This window comes from Ictalurus punctatus, unplaced genomic scaffold (genome assembly GCF_001660625.3).
Source record: "Ictalurus punctatus breed USDA103 unplaced genomic scaffold, Coco_2.0 Super-Scaffold_100056, whole genome shotgun sequence".
Taxonomy (NCBI): domain Eukaryota; kingdom Metazoa; phylum Chordata; class Actinopteri; order Siluriformes; family Ictaluridae; genus Ictalurus; species Ictalurus punctatus.
Genome location: NW_026521088.1, coordinates 3480866 through 3500817, shown reverse-complemented (window position 1 = coordinate 3500817; position 19952 = coordinate 3480866). Strand labels below are relative to the sequence as shown.

Sequence of the window (19952 nt, the reverse complement as noted above, 5' to 3'; positions counted from 1 at the left end):
ACACACACACACACACAATATGTTCATGTACCTTGCATAACTGCATGAGCCCTTATGGGACGCTACAATTCAGTACATTTTTGGTCATTACCTTACTCTGACGACGTGCACTGAATAGAATCAGCCAGGGTTCCATAGTCCGGACAGTAGCTGCTGGTAGCCAGCCTCAAGCAGGCCTCCAAATGATGATCAGTCATTGTGGAACAGTATTTGGACTTAATGATCTTCATGTGGGAAAAGGCTGACTCACATAAATAAGTAGAGCCAAATAATGCAGTCAAGGAGGTGGCACATTTCCTCATGTTTGGGTAATTTTCCCCTGTGAGTAAGTTCCAAAACTGTCCATGAGCCCTGGACTTCAGCTGAATGTCAGTCTGTAGTTTCAAAATCTCATCCTCCACTTCAGACGAGTTCAGGTGAACAGCGTTGCAATTTTCGATGCGAGTGAATCAACCTCAACAATGTCCCTAAACGGGTAGCACATGAATGTGGCAAATGGCTCCAGTAAAGCAAAGTCTTGAAGCGTCTGTCAAACTCTGACCGACAGCTGTCAATCTGCTCCGTGTAGCGTGCAATGTTAAATTGCGCACAAGCCTTCCGCTGCGTCTCCAGATCTGACGCGAGGTTTTGGAAGTTCCCAAAAACATGGCGCTGCAGCTTTGAGAACAGAAGTTGCATTTTCCGTTTAAAGGCATTAACTGCCTTTAATTTTTGTCTTTTCCTTGCAGCTCCAAATTAAGTTGGTCAGATCGGTTAAAAATGCTCGGTTAAAAAAAGTCCAGCAGCCACTGATCATCACTGAGTTGAGTGTATTCTGAATGTTTAACAGCAAAAAGAAACTCGCTTATCTCCAGACAGAGCTCTCGAAATCTCTGCAGGAATTTACCCCTACTAAGCCATCTGATGTCAGTGTGTAGCAGGAGCTGATTGGTCGCAGTCTGCCTTCTCCAGATGTGCACGGAACAGCCGTCTTTGAAGTGATCTAGCACGTATAGAACAGGCGATCTTTGTTGCCACATCCATGATCTCTTTCATGTCTAGCATTCTTGCACACAAGGCTTGTTGGTGTATTATGCAGTGGTAGCTAAGGAAGTCAGGGAAAGCATCGTCTTCCCTGCACTTGGCAATGAATCCATTTGCGCTGCTCAACCATTGACTGATATCAATTTGCACACTGGGAGCTGGGTTTTGTCAATTAAGTCTTTAAAAGACTGAAAAATGTCCTCTCCCCGCGATTTCGCTCGCTAGCCTTTAGCACTGGCGCGCTTGATCGCACACGCGTGGTGAGAGAAAAGACGAGATCTCAGACTGGCTGCCCTGTACGTCAACTAACATCTTTTTTTTTAATGGCAATCTACCTGCACTTGGGCACCCCTGCTGTATATATTTTGACCTGAAGAAAAAAGCCTCTTTATACACATATGCTGTTAAACTACACCTGTTCTACTCGTGTGGGTGTGTGTTACCTGCACTATGAATTTCTGTGTGCGCGCTGGTGTAGTCAGAGGGAGAAGTTTCGCTGATGTGCATGTTGAATTGTGACACTCGATTCTTCAGATCCTCAAACAACTCGGCCACCTCTAACACACACACACCAGAAATGATAGTTAGGGATCTGTGTCAAGAAGTGTGTGTATAGATGTGTGCGAGTGAGGGAGAGAGAGTCATAACCTCTCGTATCCATTTGATCTGAATGCAGTTCTCTTTGCCCCACTCCAGCTCATCCTAAAACACACACACACACACACACACACACACACACACACACAAACACACCAGTACCACTTTATTTATTTCTATAATCCAACACGTTATAATTCAACATAACTGTCACGATCTCCTGCCTCCCATATGCCGTGTACCGGTTTAATCTATTTCCTTATTTGGTCAGTGCTTCCTGTTCTTATTACGATGTCCTCTCTCTGACTGGTTCCAATTTCTTAAATTGTGCACTCTATCTGTACACTACACACTTGACCATCTAACACCTGGATATTTGAAGAGCATACAAAGACACACACACACACACACACACACACACACACACACACACACACCCTGCGTGAAGGTGCCCCCCACCAACACAAAACATCGGCAGAATAGTTTGTGCTGGTTTGTGCCGTAAAATTTTTTGTTTGTGCTGCTTCAGTTCTGGAGATATTAAAAGGATATTTATAGGTCATTCTGGGTTCACTCAAACCCCCCACATGCTCCAAATTCACCCCAGATGGTCTCAATAATAATAATAATAATAATAATAATAATAATAATAATAATAATTCAAAAGAAGAAGACTACAGCGCCTAAACCCACACTGCGCATGCGCGAAGCCGGATGACTCAGCCATTAAATTAGAAAAAGAGCTCTAATTAGCCAGTGAAGCTACATGTCGTTCTGCCACGTCCACTTATAAAAGTAAATCATGCAATATTCTCAGACTGGGCAGTTATTGATAGAGTGAATTCATCGTTTTAAATAGAATCAAAAATAACATCGACCTATTTGCTAATCACGTTTCGATTAGCTTGCTTATTAATTACACTGCGCATGCGTGGACTAGACTGCCTCCTCAAAAGCTAGCACCGCTAGCATATTTGTATAATATTAACATTAATATTGAACCAGAGAAGTGAATAAAAAAAGTTATAAAATGTTATTTCTCACTTCTCCTCCTCTTGTTCTTCTTCTCCGTGCGGGTGTGAGTTATCTTTAGTCGGTTCCACGGTGATTCGGTCATTAGTGAACCGAGCTCCGAGAGTGAATCAGTGCGCCGTCACCGCCTGCTTCATACTGATACACCTGAAACACAGGTGTTAACACCGTTAACTACACACATACACACAATACAGAACAGAACGGGTTCGGTTACACAGAACCGAATAAACTCGCTTTAGTTTGGGTCCAAACGGGCCAGAACTAACACTAACAACGGTTTCTGCTCCTCAGTTCGACTTCTCGCGCTCGCGGTGACGTCACCAACGTAACGGACGTTGACGTAAATTTGAATCTGTGAGGATAAAATAAAATAAACCCAAATATTATTTCATAAAAAGCTTCATTATCCTCTTCTTCTTAAACACGATAGAGGATAAGATATACAAATACATACCAAAAAAAAAACCAGCTTTATCATTATTTTAAATCAAATCTTTGATTTTTTTATTATTATAATATAAATATTATTAAAAATATTTATTTTTTTATTTTAAAAAGTGCTCCTTTCTAATTACATTTTAATTAAAAATATACTTCATCTTAATTTTTTTAATTAATATTTAATTCATCGATGATTGTAGACGTGTTGAGGTTTCACATTCTTTGTGCTTTATTATCATAAATGTACACTTTGTTTAAAGTTTTGAGTTTGGACACAAAATGTAAACATTCCTCATGAATCCAGAACATTCATTTGTTTATTATTTACAAAGTAATAATTAAACAGCTGAAAAAAATGATCAATCACTTGCAACATTTAGGATATGAATTTCTTGTATTAAGTGAGGTTTAATTATACACAGATATAAATAGATTTTATTTATTTGTAGTTTTCATATTTGACTCAGTACATTACACTACATTTATTTAATCAACTATTTATCAAGTTTTTTAAAAAAATATTGAACTGAATGATTGTTCAAGATCAATAAAAAATCTTCAAATAATCTATCAACACCATCAATACATCTAATCAGTAAATTAAAAATCTAAATTTATCCAACTGATCTATTGACTGGTTTATTGAAAGTTTTACAGCTTCGACAGGTAAAGAAGCCATGGCTTTAATCTGATCTTCTGATTTCTAATGATAATTAAATGACAAAATACAGAATTAAAGAATATCTTTATTTAAATTCAAAATCATGAATCATTTAAAAATATGGACTACAAGTCATTTCTACAAGTGTTCATACAGACAGAAAGACCAGAGATAAAACGGATTTAACAGATACAGGACAATTAGGACAAGGAAAGTGAGAAAGAATAGAATGATCATTTATTTATTATTTTAAAAAAATTACAACTGTGTTCAAGATCACAGCAAAAAGACAGTAGAGGAAACAAAGGAAAAAAATATTTCACATTTCCTGTTTAAATTCAACAGTAAAATCACATGAACTGAAGACATCGTGACTTTTTGAAACCGGTCGTTACATTTTTGAGTCAAACAGAGCAGGTAGTGATGAAGAAGCTGCCTCGAAAGATCATTTCTGTTCCTCGAAGAGTAAAAAAAAAAAAAAAAAAAAACATGAAATCCTAAATGTATGAAAAATAAACATTATGTACATTTTATGTCTAATTACAGTGAACCTGACGGAGAGTGAAGCTTACAGAGGCGAAGCGTTCACGCTACAGCAAATTTCACCGGTTGACACTAAACTCGCTCACTTTGGAGGTGCGTTTCTCTGTCCTGTGATATTCCTAGCACTGTGTGTGAAAGCTCCTGAGATGTCCAGCATGGAGACGTGTGTGTATGTTGATGTGTACACAGTACCAATGGTCAGGATGTACTGTTGTGTCAGAGTTTCTCATTCCCCTGAAAAACACACGTGCGCACACACACACACACACACAGTGGAATTGTAAAGCAAAACATTGGAATATATATCTTAATCACATCTCATAGTCCTTTTATAGAGTCTGAATCAGTTTGACTGATTCATTTCGAGTTGATTCAGAGTCGAATAACTTTCTTGTGAGAATCAAATACTCATCTCAGTCTAGTTCGTTTGGAAGTGTGCGACTCTCACTAGAAAATTATTTGACTCCGAATCGTCTCGAAACGAATCAAACCGATTCAGACTGGACAAATGGACTAATAGAAGGGAAAGAGCAACAGGAAAGAGGACAGCCTTCCTGCTGAAAGCAAACCGGATCAGAACCTTACATTAGATTGTTTTCTATATTTTTATTTTAAATCAGTTGTGTTGTTTTTCTTCTTTCTGCACTCGATTGAGGAAACACAGCAATGATAAATAAATAAATAAATTTATCTGTCCAGCTTCCTCCTCTTCGTCCCCCAGAATGACGTGTGGGTGACAGATTAACAGATTTATATAAAAGATGTCTGGGCAAACTGTGACCTCCTCGAGTTAAAAGTGAGCATCCAAGGAAATTTACTGTGTTAACTGCACTACATTCTGCAGTCACACAGCACCAGAAAAAATATGTCCATCTACTGTACATGTTAACACACAAAACAAGCTTTTGAGTATTAGTTACCCTGTCTTACTGTACAAGGCACCTGCAAATAATAAAGCAAGTAATTAAAAGTTCATCCATCATTTCACGTCCACTAATCAGTCTTTTGACCAGTCTAAAAATAAAAAGACTAAAAAGAAACTGAGACTTAGCAAGAAGAATTAAAGATATGTGGATGATGAAGTCTCAGTTCCACCGCAGCTTCAACAGCCCTGGATCTTCTCCTTTAAAGCTTGGAGAAGGGCACGTCTTTCGGACTCTTCTTTTCTAGGGCTGCCTGCGCTGACTTCATAAGATCCTGTGTCTGCAACATGTTCATGTTCCAAGTAGCCTGGAGACGCAGAGGAGAAATCTCAGATTTCGACCGCTCTACTTTGTGTTTACGGCCATACTGTGTGTGCATGGGTCTACCTTGAGGCTAAAAATGCTTTTCATGTCTTAAGCAGGTTCTTACCATGTAGTCTAGGCTCTCAGTCACACTGTGGTCTCAGGAGTAGAGGAGGTTGATTTTGGTTCCCTGGACAGCGACGGGACTCGGCCTGCAATCTCACCTGCTATTTCCAGAGCTCCAGCAATCATTGACTATCAGGGAACACACGACTGCAGAGATGAAGAACAGAACACACACTTGCCTTCATTTATACTAAATAATAAAGCTACATGAAAAAAAAAAAATACACAGTACAACCCAAAGTCACATTCTTCTGTTATCTTTCCATATCTTCCATGTGTCAGTCCAGAATTTCACCTTTTTGTGATCACAGAAATTAACGCAAAATCAAGAAATTCCATAATATTCAGAGGAGCTTCCACTTTTTCAAAGTTACTGCAGATTTGGGCCAAAACATGTCATGACACGTCATCACCACAACAGGCCTTCAGCACAGGTTACTCTACTTCCTGAACAAGTGCGGACCCGGATACAAGTTACGTTCATATTCATGGGACAATTCACATTCACAGTTCCAGTGTAACCGAACTCGACCACCTTCTACAGGTAGTCTCGGGTTCGGTACCGCAGTGCACTTCCCAGTCCACATTACGACGGTCACATTACCAACTTTTCATGGAAACTGCTCTGTTCTGGACTAAACTTCCAGGGTGAAAGCCCACTAGAACAGCTACACTGCAGAATTTTTCTGTCTAAAAATGAACAAATTTCAGGTTTTGTAGCTCTTCTTTGATAAATGACAAGATGGTAATATCATAAAATAGTCCACTTTGTATTAAAACCAGACATCTGATGCTCACTGTGGTTTATTTAATCTTCAACAAACTGCCAATGTAAATAATTGTTCAGAGTGTGCCCCCTTGTGGTCAACTCTTTCATAGGGGCTTGTACAAGTTAGAACAATCAGCCCATTCTTATCTTCTCATCACTTACTATCTCTATACGTGATCATATGGACAAAAATAACTTGTTTACAGATCTTGGTGTAAACATGTAAGCAAGCAGTGTATGGCAAGTTAATGTTCCTCATACCTTCACCTGAAACCAGGCATCCTGTGTGCACAGACGAATATCACAGGCTGTGATTAGATCCACTCCTGAGAAAGAAGAAATCAGATCCACAAAAAAAACCTTAGTAATTCAGTCTCCTGCAGCTAAAAGCCCCAGTAAAAGATAACTCTCTGATGGTTAAAGCTTTGCAGGAAAGTGACACCACAACTCTGGAAAGTTCCATCCATATTGTTTGCTGAGTGTATGAGATGATGGTACTTAACACTCCCAACAGACCTGCTTCCACACACACGCCATGCACTGCCACCACCACGGGCTTTGGACACTGCAGACACATCATACACAAAGTTCAGTTTATATACCACAATGTATTACTCTAATAGGTTATTGATTGTACAAATACTACATGCATGTAGAACCCCTACATGCTTTGTGTTTAATTTATGTAAGGAATAAACATGCGGTTATAGGAAAAAGTCAACGATCCAGTGAAGTGGATCGAAGTACCATGTTGATATTTCTGTAAAGCTGCTTTGAGACAATGTCTATTGTAAAAAGCGCTATACAAATAAAATTGAATTGAATTGAATTGAATTGAATAAACATGCGGTTATAGGAAAGTAGTCAACGATCCAATGAAGTGGAGTGACCGTTACCACCCTAAGGTAGAACTGCACATTCTGAAGTGTTTTATTCCCCTTATACCACAGCAAGTTGTCAACAAGTGCATTTCTTTATTAATTAAAGAAGAACATGTCATACACAATTAATCTATTTTAAAGCCTGACCGATAGTGGATCTTACAGATGCCGATAACCAAGTCGGGTAGCACCTACTAATAACCGATAACTACTGAATGAAAATATAACACTCAGTGGAAAAATTAAGTTCACTTTATTACAAAAATAAACAGTACTGACAGTACCATGAAAATGTACTGCACTTTTTCTAATGAAATAAACATATATACACTAATTTTATATATATATATACATACACGCACACACACACTATGAATAAATATTAAATATTAAAGTAAATAAAAAGATGTACAGCATTTCACAAAAAAGTGAGTACACCCCTCACATTTGTGTAAATATTTGATTATATCTTTTCATGTGACAACACTGAAGAAATGACACTTTGCTACAATGACACTTTGCTACAATGTAAAGTAGTGAGTGTACAGCTTGTGTAACAGTGTAAATTTGCTGTCCCCTCAAAATAACTCAACACACAGCCATTAGTGACTAAACCGCTGGCAACAAAAGTGAGTACACCCCCAAGTAAAAATGTCCAAATCGGGCCCAATTAGCCATTTTTCCTCCCCGGTGTCATGTGACTTGTTAGTGTTACAAGGTCTCAGGTGTGAATGGGGAGCAGGTGTATTAAATTTGGTGTCATCGCTCTCACACTCCCTCATACTGGTCACTGGAAGTTCAACATGGCACCTCATGGCAAAGAACTCTCTGAGGATCTGAAAAAAGAATTCTTGCTCTACATAAAGATGGCCTAGGATATAAGAAGATTGCCAAGAACCTGACACTGAGCTGCAGCACGGTGGCCAAGACCATACAGCGGTTTAACAGGACAGGTTCCACTCAGAACAGGCCTCGCCATGGTCGACCAAAGAAGTTGAGTACACGTGCTCAGCGTCATATCCAGAGGTTGTCTTTGGGAAATAGTGCTGCCAGCATTGCTGCAGAGGTTGAAGGGGTGGGGGGTCAGCCTGGGCTTTGGACACTGCAGACACAAACACAAAATCAAGTTTATATACGACAATGTATTACTCGAATAGGTTATTGATTGTGCAAATACTATATGCATGTAGAACCCCTACATGCTTTGCGTTTAATTTATGTAAGGAATAAACATGCGGTTAAATGAGCTTCATTTTGGTAAAATGTTAATATGATCATGTGTTTGACCTTATATACAGCCACAATACCAACTGTAACAGTGTTGACAGGTTTTTATATCCTGAAAAGTAACAGCGTGTCATGAGGTTTCCACTTGAGAGTGACATGTACAATGTCCTCCACTAATATTGGCACCCTTGGTAAATATGAGCAAAGAAGAAAACCTTTTGTTCAAAAAAAATTCACAAAAATACTCTGCTCTCATGGATAAACAATTGCAAACACCACAAGTTTATAAAAAAATATTTGTTAAATGAGTGTACAACAATTATTGGCACCCCTATGAATCCATGAAAAATGTATTTGAAGTATATTCCTCTTGATATTTTACTTTTTTGTACACTTGGGAAACTAGGAACAGGACATTGTTCAACCATGACTTCCTGTTTCACAGGGATAGGTAATGCATAAGCCAAATTCTCTTACTCATTCAGAACAATAAGTGAGGCCAAGAAATATTCAGTGGTGCTTGAAGGTTTATGAACCCTTCAGAATTAATTTTATATATATATATATATATATATATATATATATATATATATATATATGAATAAAGATGACCCAAAACATCAGATTTTTACACAAGTCCTAAAAGTAGACCAAGAGATCCCAGTTAAACAAACGAGACAAAATGATAATATTTGATCACAGACAGATTGTGCACAAATGGGGGAAATTCAAGACCATCATTACCCTCCCCAGAAGATATCAACCATCAAAGATCACCCCAAGAGCAAGACAAGTAGTAGTCTGTAAGGTCATAAAGGAGCCAGGGTAACATCTATGCAACTAAAGGCCTCTCTCTCACTGTAGTGAAGGTAAGGGTTCTGTTTAGTTTGCCTTACCTAGGGCTGCTCCTATCACACAAACCATTGAAGTGAATAGCATGGAGGTGGTATTTGAAGTTAATGCAGGCTGTGCAGTGATCATCAGTAAAGATTAACATTCAAAGGTGTGTGTGTGTGTTAGGGGGGGGGGCTACGGAAATCATTTGTTGCCTCAGCTGGTAAATACAGTAGCAAATGTACCAGGTCATAAGTTGGCTAACGTATTGGAGAGACAATCCGAGGTGTTCAAAGAAGAGTTGGGTCCACTGCTGGACTCCAGAGGCTGGTGGAAGACAAGATCATTGAACCAATGCAGTTTGCAGAGTGGGCAGCTCCCATTGTTCCAGTTAGAAAACTGATCGTTCTATCCCAATTTGTAGGGATTATAAATTCGCAGTAAATCCAGCTCTAGTGTGGAGCAATATCCAATTCCCAAGGTAGAAGATTTATTTGCTCAGTTGGCAGGAGGAAAAATTCTCCAAACTGGACATGACCCATGCGCATCAGAAGATAATGCTGCACAAAAATTCCAATAAGTATGTTACAATCAACATGCACAAGGGATTATGTACTTACAACAGGCCACCATTTAGAGTTGCTTCAAGTCCAGCGATCTTCCAGCACACAACAGAAGGGATTCTGCAAGACATCGCACGCGTCACAGTTTATCTGGATGACATTTTAGTCTCAGGGGCTAATGAACATCTGCAAAACTTGGATGAGGTACTGAGTAGGATAGAAAAGAGTGGACTGAGACAAAGAAGGAGCAAGTGTGAGTTCATGGGAGAAGTAGAGGTATTTTTAGGTCACAAAATTAATGCCATAGGATTACAGTCGAAAGACAGGTCCTATATTATGCTTGAGGAAGCTGGCATTGTAGCCGTGAAATCAGCTAACATTATGCTCCATGTAATGTTAGCAATATCCAGTTATTTGTTAAACGCTAATGCATTGCAATGTTATAAACTACCTCCTAATGGACCACCATGCATCGCCATTCAGCCCGTGTCCTGTCAGCTAAATGTAGCCTCAGGTCACTAATAATTATTCACATGTTCATGCTTTTAATAAATCTTTTTATCCTGACACCATATCAGTGAATTTAAACTAATGCTTGCATTCAGAGTATAAGGGGTGTGTGTACGTTTAGGAGTGCACCTTAGCACTTATTAGTCATGGTCAGAGTGTTTGAACTAAAATATCCCTCCCTCCCTCTCTCTCTCTCTCTCTCTGCCAGTATCAGCCAGAGGAGGATGTCCTCCAGGAGTTTTTAATTTAATAATTTTTTAAAATTCTCTCTCTTTTTTTAAAATAAAAACCACACCATTGTACTGAACATCGTGTACTTTTGGTGGTATCGGTACCAACGACTAGATTTTTGGTATCGTGACATCCCTAATATGTAAGGAAATAGGATCAACTCTGCAGACAGGGAAGCTTTGTGTCATGGGGGACTCACGTAGTGATTCCACATCCGCGGCGTGCAGATCTTCTAAGACATCTACACGAAACCCATCCGGGAATTACCAGGATGAAAGGCCTGGTGCGTAGCTATATGTGGTTGCCACACTTGGATGCAGAGGTGGAAGCATTGGTCAAATCGTGTGCAGTCTGTCAGGAAAACAGAAACGCTCTGGCAAACGCGCCACTGCATGCATGGGAGTTACCAGAGCAGCCATGGAGAAGGATTCATATTGATTATGGTGCACCGTGGATGAGTGGAATGTTCTTGATCGTGGTAGAGGCATTCTCAAAATGGATAGAGGCTTATCTGTTAATCAAGTCCACATCTACAGTTACCATTCAGTGCTTAAGACAAACCTTTAGCCAGCACAGGATACGAGAAGTAGTGATGTCAGACCATAGCAGTTTTTTTGTTTTTTACCAGTGCTGAATTCCAAGAGTTTATGGAAAGAAACGGAATCAAACACAAGCACAGCACCCTACCATGCATCTTCCAGGCGTCTGGCTGAAAGGGCCGTTCAAACATTCAAAACCCTGATGAAAAGAGTGCTGGAGAGTCTGTTGAAAAAGCTAGCCAGAGTGCTGTTCAGTTACCGAACGATGCCACAGTCGACCACTGGCAAATCAGGCGCTAATCAGCTGTGTGGAAGGAAACTGGTCTACACAGGGTCTCATTGAGACACAAACAACTGAGACAAAAATGGTACCATGACCAACATGCAAAGGAAAGATATTTCGTGGTGGGTGACCCAGTGTATACTAGGAACTTCAGCTCTGGACCTACTTTTATTCCAGGAACAGTTCAGAAAAAGACTGGGCCTGTATGGTGCACAGTAGCATTGGGAAGTGGGCAAGTAGTGCACTGACATACTGATCAGGTGAGAGATGGGCACAATGCAACATCAATAGCACCAGAGTTGTAAGACACTTCACAGCCAGATGTTGACATTCCAGCGCATTCTACAAAAGACTCAGGTTCTTCATTCTCTGAGGAAAGTCACAAACAAAAACTGGGAGGAACTTCTGAAGTGGCTGTGTCAGAAACTTTCCTTGGGATGGAAAACCCTGAGTTGAGAAGGTCTACACGTACTAAATCTCCAAGCTATCTGAAAGATTATAATTAGTGTAGTGGTGAGTTCCACAACCGCAGGACAAGAATGAACCCAGGAACTGAACTGAAATCAAGAGAAAGTGGGGCATGCTATAAGACAATGGCCCAAAACAAAGAATTGTTAAAGAACAATAAAGTTATTGGTTTTGAATGGCTAAAACTGATGTCCAAGCCCATGTGCAGGACTAATCAACAGTTACTGGAAATGATTAGCTGCAGTTATTGCTGCACAAGGGGGTCAGACCAGATACTGAAGGCAAAAGGTTCACATACTTTTGCCACTCCCAGATATGTAATATTGGATTATTTTCTGCAATAAATAAATGACCAAGTATAATATGTGTCACGTTTGTTTAAATGGGTTCTCTTTGAGTAGTTTTAGGACTTGTCTGAAAATCTTGTGTATATTTATGTAGAAATATAGAAAACTCTAAAGGGTTCACAAACTTTCAAGCACCACTGTAGCTGTGATGTGCAGCAAAAGGTTGTTGAGCTTCACAAAATGGGAAGTATCTATAAGAAAATAGCACAAGCATTGAAAATGCTCATTTTCATCATCAGGGCAATAATTAAGAAGTTCCAGTCAACTGGAAATGTTATGAATCAACCTGGAATTGGACGTGTGTCTATATCGTCTCAACACACTGAAGAGGACGGTTCGAGTGGACAAAAATCTCCAAGGATTACAGCTGGAGAACTGCAGGAGTTAGTTGTGTCTTGGGGTCAGAAAGTCTTCAAAACTACAATCTGAAGTCACCTACATCACCACAAGCTGTTGGAAGGGTTTCAAGAAAAAAGCCTCTGCTCTCCTCCAAAAACACACTCAGGTGTCTTCAGTTTGCCGACACTACTGGAACTTCAAATGGGATCGGGTTCTATGGTCAGATGAAACCAAAATAGAGCTTTTTGGTAATAAACACCAGAGGTGGTTTTGAAGCACACAGAGAGGTAGTCATATGGAAAAGTACCTCATGCCCACGGTTAAATATGGTGGTGGATCTTTAATGTTTTGGGAATGTTTTTCTGCCAGAGGACCTGGACATTTTGCTAGGATACATGGCATCATGGACTCTACCAAATATCAACAGATATTAAATAAAATCCTGACTGCCTCTGCCAGAAAAATTAAAATGGGCCGTGGTTGGATCTTCCAGCAGGACAGTGATCCAAAACATACATCAAAATCAACACAAAAACGGTTTACTGACCACAAAATCATCGTCATTTAACACTAATGATCAGTATTGAAAATATTAACATGGATATCTGAGTCTGATAATAAAATTAACTTCTACTTACAGTCAAATTTTGTAGTGTTTAGGACATTTAACACCCTTCCGTCCAAAAGAAACCAAAAGGGGGTACAAACTTTTACACTCCACAGTATTTGGTTGAAATTGCGCTTATAGAACAACTGAACAACAACGTTTCCATACAGGTTTTAGTGAAATGTTTAACAATAGCAACTTGACTTGAAATGGATGATGTTTCATTAGCGTGGCCTGTGCCCAAATCCTGCACGACTGCGTATCTAGGTACACTACACACGGTCTGAACGAATGGAGTCTCTACCGCACCTAGTGCACTAGAGATATAGATTCCATACAAGGTGATTTGGGACGGAGCCAGTGCACAGAAACCGTTTCCCTGCGAGAGGCGCAGGTGGAGCTGGAGCTGTGTGACTGATTTGTGCACCTGTGAGTACAGAACTACCTCAAGTCTCCACACAGAGAGCTGTTCAAGAGAAAACCACTCCTAAAGAACAAATCACTGCGCCAGCGAGACATCAACCCTTTAACTAGACGTTCATCCCAATTCCACACAAATACCGCGGAACTATTTAGGGCTGAGAGACAGTTCAAAAAGCACTGAAAATAAAGTCACTTGGTAAACAGTTGCTCTCTGCGTCACCCAGACAGCGAGGCGGATAAACTAGACGGATTAAGTGATTTGTGGGATCCTAGACAAAATATAGGGATGGGGCCCTCCTTTCAGTGTTTCAACATTAATATTTAAAATTTCAGCATATGTTATTTAGCATTAAAAATGCAACTCAAATTTTTTTTTAAATAAAAGATGTATATTTTAAATGTATAAAATAAAACTTGTATCCTATGTGGTGGTGTAGTGGTTAGTGGTTTTCAGCTTGTTATTTATCATTAACAGCAATAATCAGGTGTGTACGGGGCCTAAAAGTGGCCCTGGAGCGGACCACCACACCCGGTCCACAACACACCATTCATGAAGTAAGCATTCTGATGGCATTTTTAGAAAAAACATAATTAGCAAAATGTAAAAATAAAACTTTCTTAACTATAAGTTTATGCAGCGTTTTGGGGGCTCTTGCTAGCTCGGGGCCCAAGGCAATTGCTGCCCCCAGGTTAGCATGTTTGCCTTGCACCTCCAGGGTTGGAGGTTCGATTCCTGCCTCTGCCCTGCATCGTAGTTCTCATCGTGCTTCAGGGGGTTTCATCCGGTACTCTGGTTTCCTCCCGCAGTCCAAGGACATGTGTCATAGGCCGATTGGCATCTCTAAAAAATGTGTGCAATTGTGCCCTGCAATGGGTTGGCACCCTGTCCTGGGTGTCCCCCCACCTTGTCCCCTGTGAGTCTTGACTCTGTGTAGGAAAAATGGATGGATGAATGTGTCCTGCTCTTAAAAAAACAAAAAAAAAAACCAAACAAACACAACCCAATGCAGCCTGGCTGGGGTTTTAATGTCATGTAAAAATCCACTTAAAATCATATATAGAACACAGATACATTCATGGCTCATTTGTACACATTTGATCCGCACTGAATCATTTGTCAAGTACTGAATAGAAACCATATTCTGTTTATTAAAATTTACTCCAAGTACATGCATACCATGTGTGTAAAAAGAAAATCAGTACCATCATGCCCTTCTTTAGAGATTTTATATTGATTAGTTTCACTTGTCCATTTGCTCTTACTATATTAATGTTTACGATGGGCATCTACACGCAAATTGAGTTTTTGCTTTGTGCAGGATAATAAAATACATCAAAAAGGCACTCGGGATAAACATTGTGTACATGGACTTTTTAATAATGCTGTAAAATGATTAGCAAAAGGAGACTTCATAATCTTGCTTACAAATCAGAAAAAGGTTGGTGGGTGGACTACAAGACACAGTTACACTTTATTTATAATAATAGAGTGTTTATTCAGAGTCGTACCTTCACCTCTTGGGAGAGGGTGAAGATGGCTACCTGTGTTGGAGTGTGATGGAGAACAAGATCACTGCAGCACAAGCACCATGGCCAGAAACCCTTTTGACCTAAAAAAGAAAAACCATGTTTGGTAAATCATGAGGCTGTCTAACAGAAATTAAATCAATGGCAGCTGATGAAGGACAACATACCCCAGCCCACTTAGCTTCCACATGACAGCCAGGAAGTCTTTCTTGGTGACCTCCAACACAGCCAAGCACTGCATGTGGAAAACAGCACCTCAGTAAGAATCTGAAAATAAAAGGAGATCATCACCTGGGACTCACAGAGGCCGGAAATGGTGCTTATGTAGAAGGTTTAAAAGCAACTCAACATGCAGGTCATAAACACACACTCAGCAGGAATATAGATTTATAATCTGCGGCTTTAAACAACAATGATGGGGGGAAGGTGCACTTCCTAAACATGACCACACGATGGCAGTCAAGATCCATCCAGAACACCACGCAGCGCTGCCTAAAACACTTTATATTTATTTTATTCATCACCGTTTCTTCTTCTTCTTCTTAATAATAATAATAATAATAATAATAATAATAATAATAATAATAATAATAATAATAATATTATTGTAGTATTCATATTAGCATAAGATTAGGAAATGATTTCTAAAAACTCTCAGTCACACCTTCATGCTAACACTGTACATGATGTCAATGGTGCACTGCTCCTCTCTCTCCATAGATACTTACAGGGACCCTCGACTTTAAGTCTTTTTATTGCAAAAGCAGCTGCTACAATAATAATTATGTGCAGATTAAAAAAAAAAAAAGTATTAGGCTAAGCAAATGTTCTGAGTTGTTTTCTAGCAGGACCCAAGTCTCTACTCTAAATCATGTGTCTAGAACACAGGCTCTGAACTCTTATCTAACACATTTGGTGTTTTATCTGCTCTAAAGCACCCACCTCAGCTCGTGCAGGCCGCTTAATTAGCTGATGACTTGAATCAGGGGAGTTTGGTACAGGTTCTAATTGAACATCCTCAGGAGTGTAAGGAAGCCTCTCTCTAATATCTTTCTTACCGGTTCAACTCCAACTTCAGCACCACCCCAAGAAAGCACTGCATGTTAGTAGTGTTCAGGGTCAGTATCTAAACTGATCGTCTATTCACACGCACTAGCACTACTACACTTAACATCCAGTATTTCCTTCTCTATTGTAGTGGGTTCATAATAAAACTGCCATATTTAATCATGAGCACCAAAAGTCATGTTTATTCTCATCACTGCTCCTGTGTAGCTTAATATGTTCCGTAGGAGGCCTCGACTATTTCACTCGAGAATATCCACAAATAGGGAAGATTACAGAGATAAATGTAATGTATACATTATTACATTAAAACAACGATTATCAAGGGAGAGAAAGAAAGTGAGTTCTAGACCTCTGACCTGTACATGACGTCATCAAAGATCTTATGGTTCACTGCTCCAATTTAACTGTGTGTGTGTGTTAGGGATGCACCGATGCCAATACCAGTACTCAGGTGTCAGCCCGATACTGTGTTCATGTACTCGTGCTTGTAAAACTACCCCGATACAACCGCACCGACACCACTATATGACAACGTGATATAGCCTAATCTCTTGTCACTTGAGCAGGTAGTCGGAAGAGGAGCAATGTCAGCAAATCGTCACACGCACGTAATGCGACACCGCTAGCTTTAGCCTCAGAGTCTGTTTTGGACTAACAGTTGTGTAAAGTTTTAGTCTGAATTTATATTTGTAACACTCAGTTTGTGGATTTTATTTTAAATAAACAAAAAAAAGGCACTGAAAGTTTGCCCCGCCCCCATCAGATTAATCGAAAAAATAATCGACCAATTAATTGATTGTGAAAATAATCGTTAGTTGCAGCTCTAATAATAAGCTGCATCATGAAATTGATTTTTTAAACAAAAAAAGTCATCTTGATTATTTTCAAAATAGAGTTGTGTTTGAGAAGAATCATAAAAATTCTATTTCATTTCTATTTGTTTACAGAAAGTCTTCAGCAATAAAAGCAGCATTTTGCTGTAGTTGTTAAGGGGCCGTTTACACCACAACGTTTTCAAATAAAAACCGAAAACTTTTGATGTGGTTTGGCTGTTCGTTTCCATGACGACGGCGTGTCGGGGCCTGAAAACGCAAACTTTGGAAAACGGGTTTCCAAGGGCAAGTTTTTGAAAACGATGCCGTTATCATCTCCGGTAAATCATGTAAATTATTATCCAGAAAAACCACAGCTCCTCCTTTTACTTGTATTTGTTTACAGCGCGGTCTTTCCCTCATCAATATGGCGGACATGTTGACGTGAATGCTTATGTGCGCATGCGCGTAGTATTTCTTTACAAAGTCACCTCGCCAGCTACACACACACATTTTGTCCTTTTTGTGTTTATTTCTTGAGAAATAGAAGAGAGAAGCTCGAATGTACAGTGAATGTCCAATATAAACCCAACTTTACCTCAGTTTAGCAGTTTATACATTAAAAACATTACAGCAATATAAAGTTATTTTAGCTGCTAAATGACTTATCCACTTTTACACTCACTGTTGTTTATTTTAGTTGCTATAAGCAGGGAGCAAACAATCGATTTTAGGATAAAGTAAGGTTATACTTAAATAGTGCCGCTAAAACAGAATAACAAATCTCTCCTCATGAGTTAAATAGTGCACTACATAGGGTGTAGACCGTCATTATTTCATCCCTAATGTAGTGCACTTAAACCGGAAATGACATCAATTTGGGATTCGGCCACACAGCTTCCGTTTAACTTACCTCGGGTTTAAAAACAGAACGAAGTTTTAATTCTTCAAACACAGACAAAATAACCAGCTTTTATGTTTAAACTGGATCAAATATAACTGTAAAACTGTCAGAAATAATTTAATCTGGAGATGATTAGTTCGGTGTAATAACTCAACTGCTCAGGAGATACCCGCTGCAGCTTTTTCTTCTTCTGTGATTTCTACTGGTCGGAGACGCAGCTGTTAGGCGCGTTACCGCCACCGCGTGGACTGGAGGATATAGTTCCAGGTTGGAGGAAGTCTATCCTAACAAACTTACACCAATAATTTCCACTCATGGTTTTATTAGATCCTATTTATTATTCCAGTGGAGTTTATGATTTCTTCATGAATGCCAGCAGTGAGTCGTTCACTGTGTCTTACCCAGATATACTGAGTGAAATACTGAGTCACCACAACCTCAATCTCTAAATGTTTAACAGCAAAAAGCTTTCAATTCTGGTGACTTTGGGAGTATTTATTTATTTATATGATCATATAATGAAACAAACATTAACATAAGCATGTGCTGCACAACATTTCATTAGTTTAATTTTACATTTTAATTTACTGTAAAGCGCTTTGCTAAATTTTGCTACGTAAACTTTTTTAGGTATTAAAACTGGTTACTGTTTGGTTGATGACAAACTTTTATAACTTGGAGCTCCGTGTTACCATGGTAATTTATAAACAATTACTAACAACATTACCTTCATCAATGCACGTTTACATTTTATTTGATACTTGGCCATTGTTACGTCCTCAGATGTATTTCTGTTTGTACTGTGTTGCATTCGTGTGTCTATGTCGGGGGAGGGATGGGTGTCTTCTTTCCTCCTCTTTTAAGCCCAGTCCACTGCAGTGCGTCATGTTCCTGCTTGCCATTGGACGATCACATCTCGTACACGCCTGCTCCCGCCTTTGGGATGAGTTGGCTGTACATTTCCGGACGTGTACTTAAGCCTCGTCAGTCTCCATCCCCGGGGCAGATCGGTGCCGGTGCTTTGTACAGCAGATATTTGGTTATGTGTGTTGATTTCTCCTGTGTACGACCTTCTGCCTGTTCTTAACTTTGTTTCTGCTCCGCCCCTTTAAGTTTAATGATTCAGCTCCCAAACTGCTGGAAATGTGGGACGGGTTCTAACTCTTCACCAAGACTGCTTTATCCTGGAGAAGAGGTTTGAGGTGAGACTCCCGTCATACGCCGGTCCTGGTGAGTTTATTATAGTTAATGCTGTAAGACAGAGAAGAACATCAGCATAAACACACACACGCGCACACACACACTCTCACACACTCACACACACACACACACACACACACACACACACACACACACACACACACACACACACATTATTCAGTATGATACAGTAGAGTAAAGAGACAGTAAGTCAGTAACTCACTGTAGTGTCTCCAGGTTACAGTGTGGATCCTTCAGTAGATCAGAGAGCAGCTTCACTCCTGATTCTCCTGGATTATTACCGTTCAGATCCAGTTCTCTCAGGTGTGATGAGGAGTTTGACCTCAGAGCAGAAGCCAGAGCAGCACAACCTTCATCTGTAATCCTGCAGTACTGCATCCTGCAAGAAAGAAAACCTTCTCACACTTAACACACTCAGTTTTAGCTCTGAAAACATCCACTACACAACATCTTTATATACACAACATTTACTCTCATCTCACACACAACAATGACAATATCACATCACTACAATTACAGTCACCACAGAGGGAAACTGTGTGTGTGTGTGTGTTGTGTGTGTGTGTGTGTGTGTGTGTGTGTGTGTGTGTGTGAGAGAGAGAGAGAGAGAGAGAGAGAGAGAGAGTGCGTGTTTGTGTCTGTGTGAGTGAGTGTGTGTGTGTGTACCTCAGTATCTCCAGTGTACAGTGTGTGTGTGTGTGTGTGTACCTCAGTGTCTCCAGTGTCCAGTGTACAGTGTGTGTGTGT

At 39.7% G+C, this 19952-nt stretch overlaps 1 protein-coding gene and 1 long non-coding RNA gene across 4 annotated transcripts in view; both read right to left on the bottom strand.

Annotated features, from left to right (window-relative positions):
- Nucleotides 1-16: 16 nt before the first annotated feature.
- LOC128630472 (uncharacterized) lies at nucleotides 17-2981 on the bottom strand. 3 transcript variants are annotated; one of them, XR_008394857.1, is made up of 4 exons: nucleotides 2928-2981; nucleotides 2665-2799; nucleotides 1672-1725; nucleotides 17-1580 (listed from the first exon to the last, which is right to left on the bottom strand). It is a non-coding gene; the product is annotated as an uncharacterized LOC128630472 (long non-coding RNA). The 3 variants fall into 3 exon arrangements; XR_008394856.1 differs by having other exon boundaries at nucleotides 2922-2959; XR_008394855.1 differs by having other exon boundaries at nucleotides 2665-2966.
- Nucleotides 2982-3824: 843 nt separating this feature from the next.
- Nucleotides 3825-19952, bottom strand: part of LOC128630470 (NLR family CARD domain-containing protein 3) — a 23711-nt gene continuing 7583 nt past the window's right edge. Inside the window, exons 8-17 of the mRNA XM_053678975.1 lie at nucleotides 19408-19584; nucleotides 17994-19235; nucleotides 15368-15467; nucleotides 15183-15283; nucleotides 14297-14600; nucleotides 8201-8404; nucleotides 6938-6986; nucleotides 6683-6747; nucleotides 5654-5799; nucleotides 3825-5530 (exon numbers count right to left, since the gene is read on the bottom strand). Of these exons, the coding sequence (XP_053534950.1) occupies nucleotides 19199-19235; nucleotides 19408-19584 (214 nt within the window). The 3' untranslated portion in view covers nucleotides 3825-5530; nucleotides 5654-5799; nucleotides 6683-6747; ... (4 more) ...; nucleotides 15368-15467; nucleotides 17994-19198. The remainder of the gene's footprint in view (nucleotides 5531-5653; nucleotides 5800-6682; nucleotides 6748-6937; nucleotides 6987-8200; nucleotides 8405-14296; nucleotides 14601-15182; nucleotides 15284-15367; nucleotides 15468-17993; nucleotides 19236-19407; nucleotides 19585-19952) is intronic.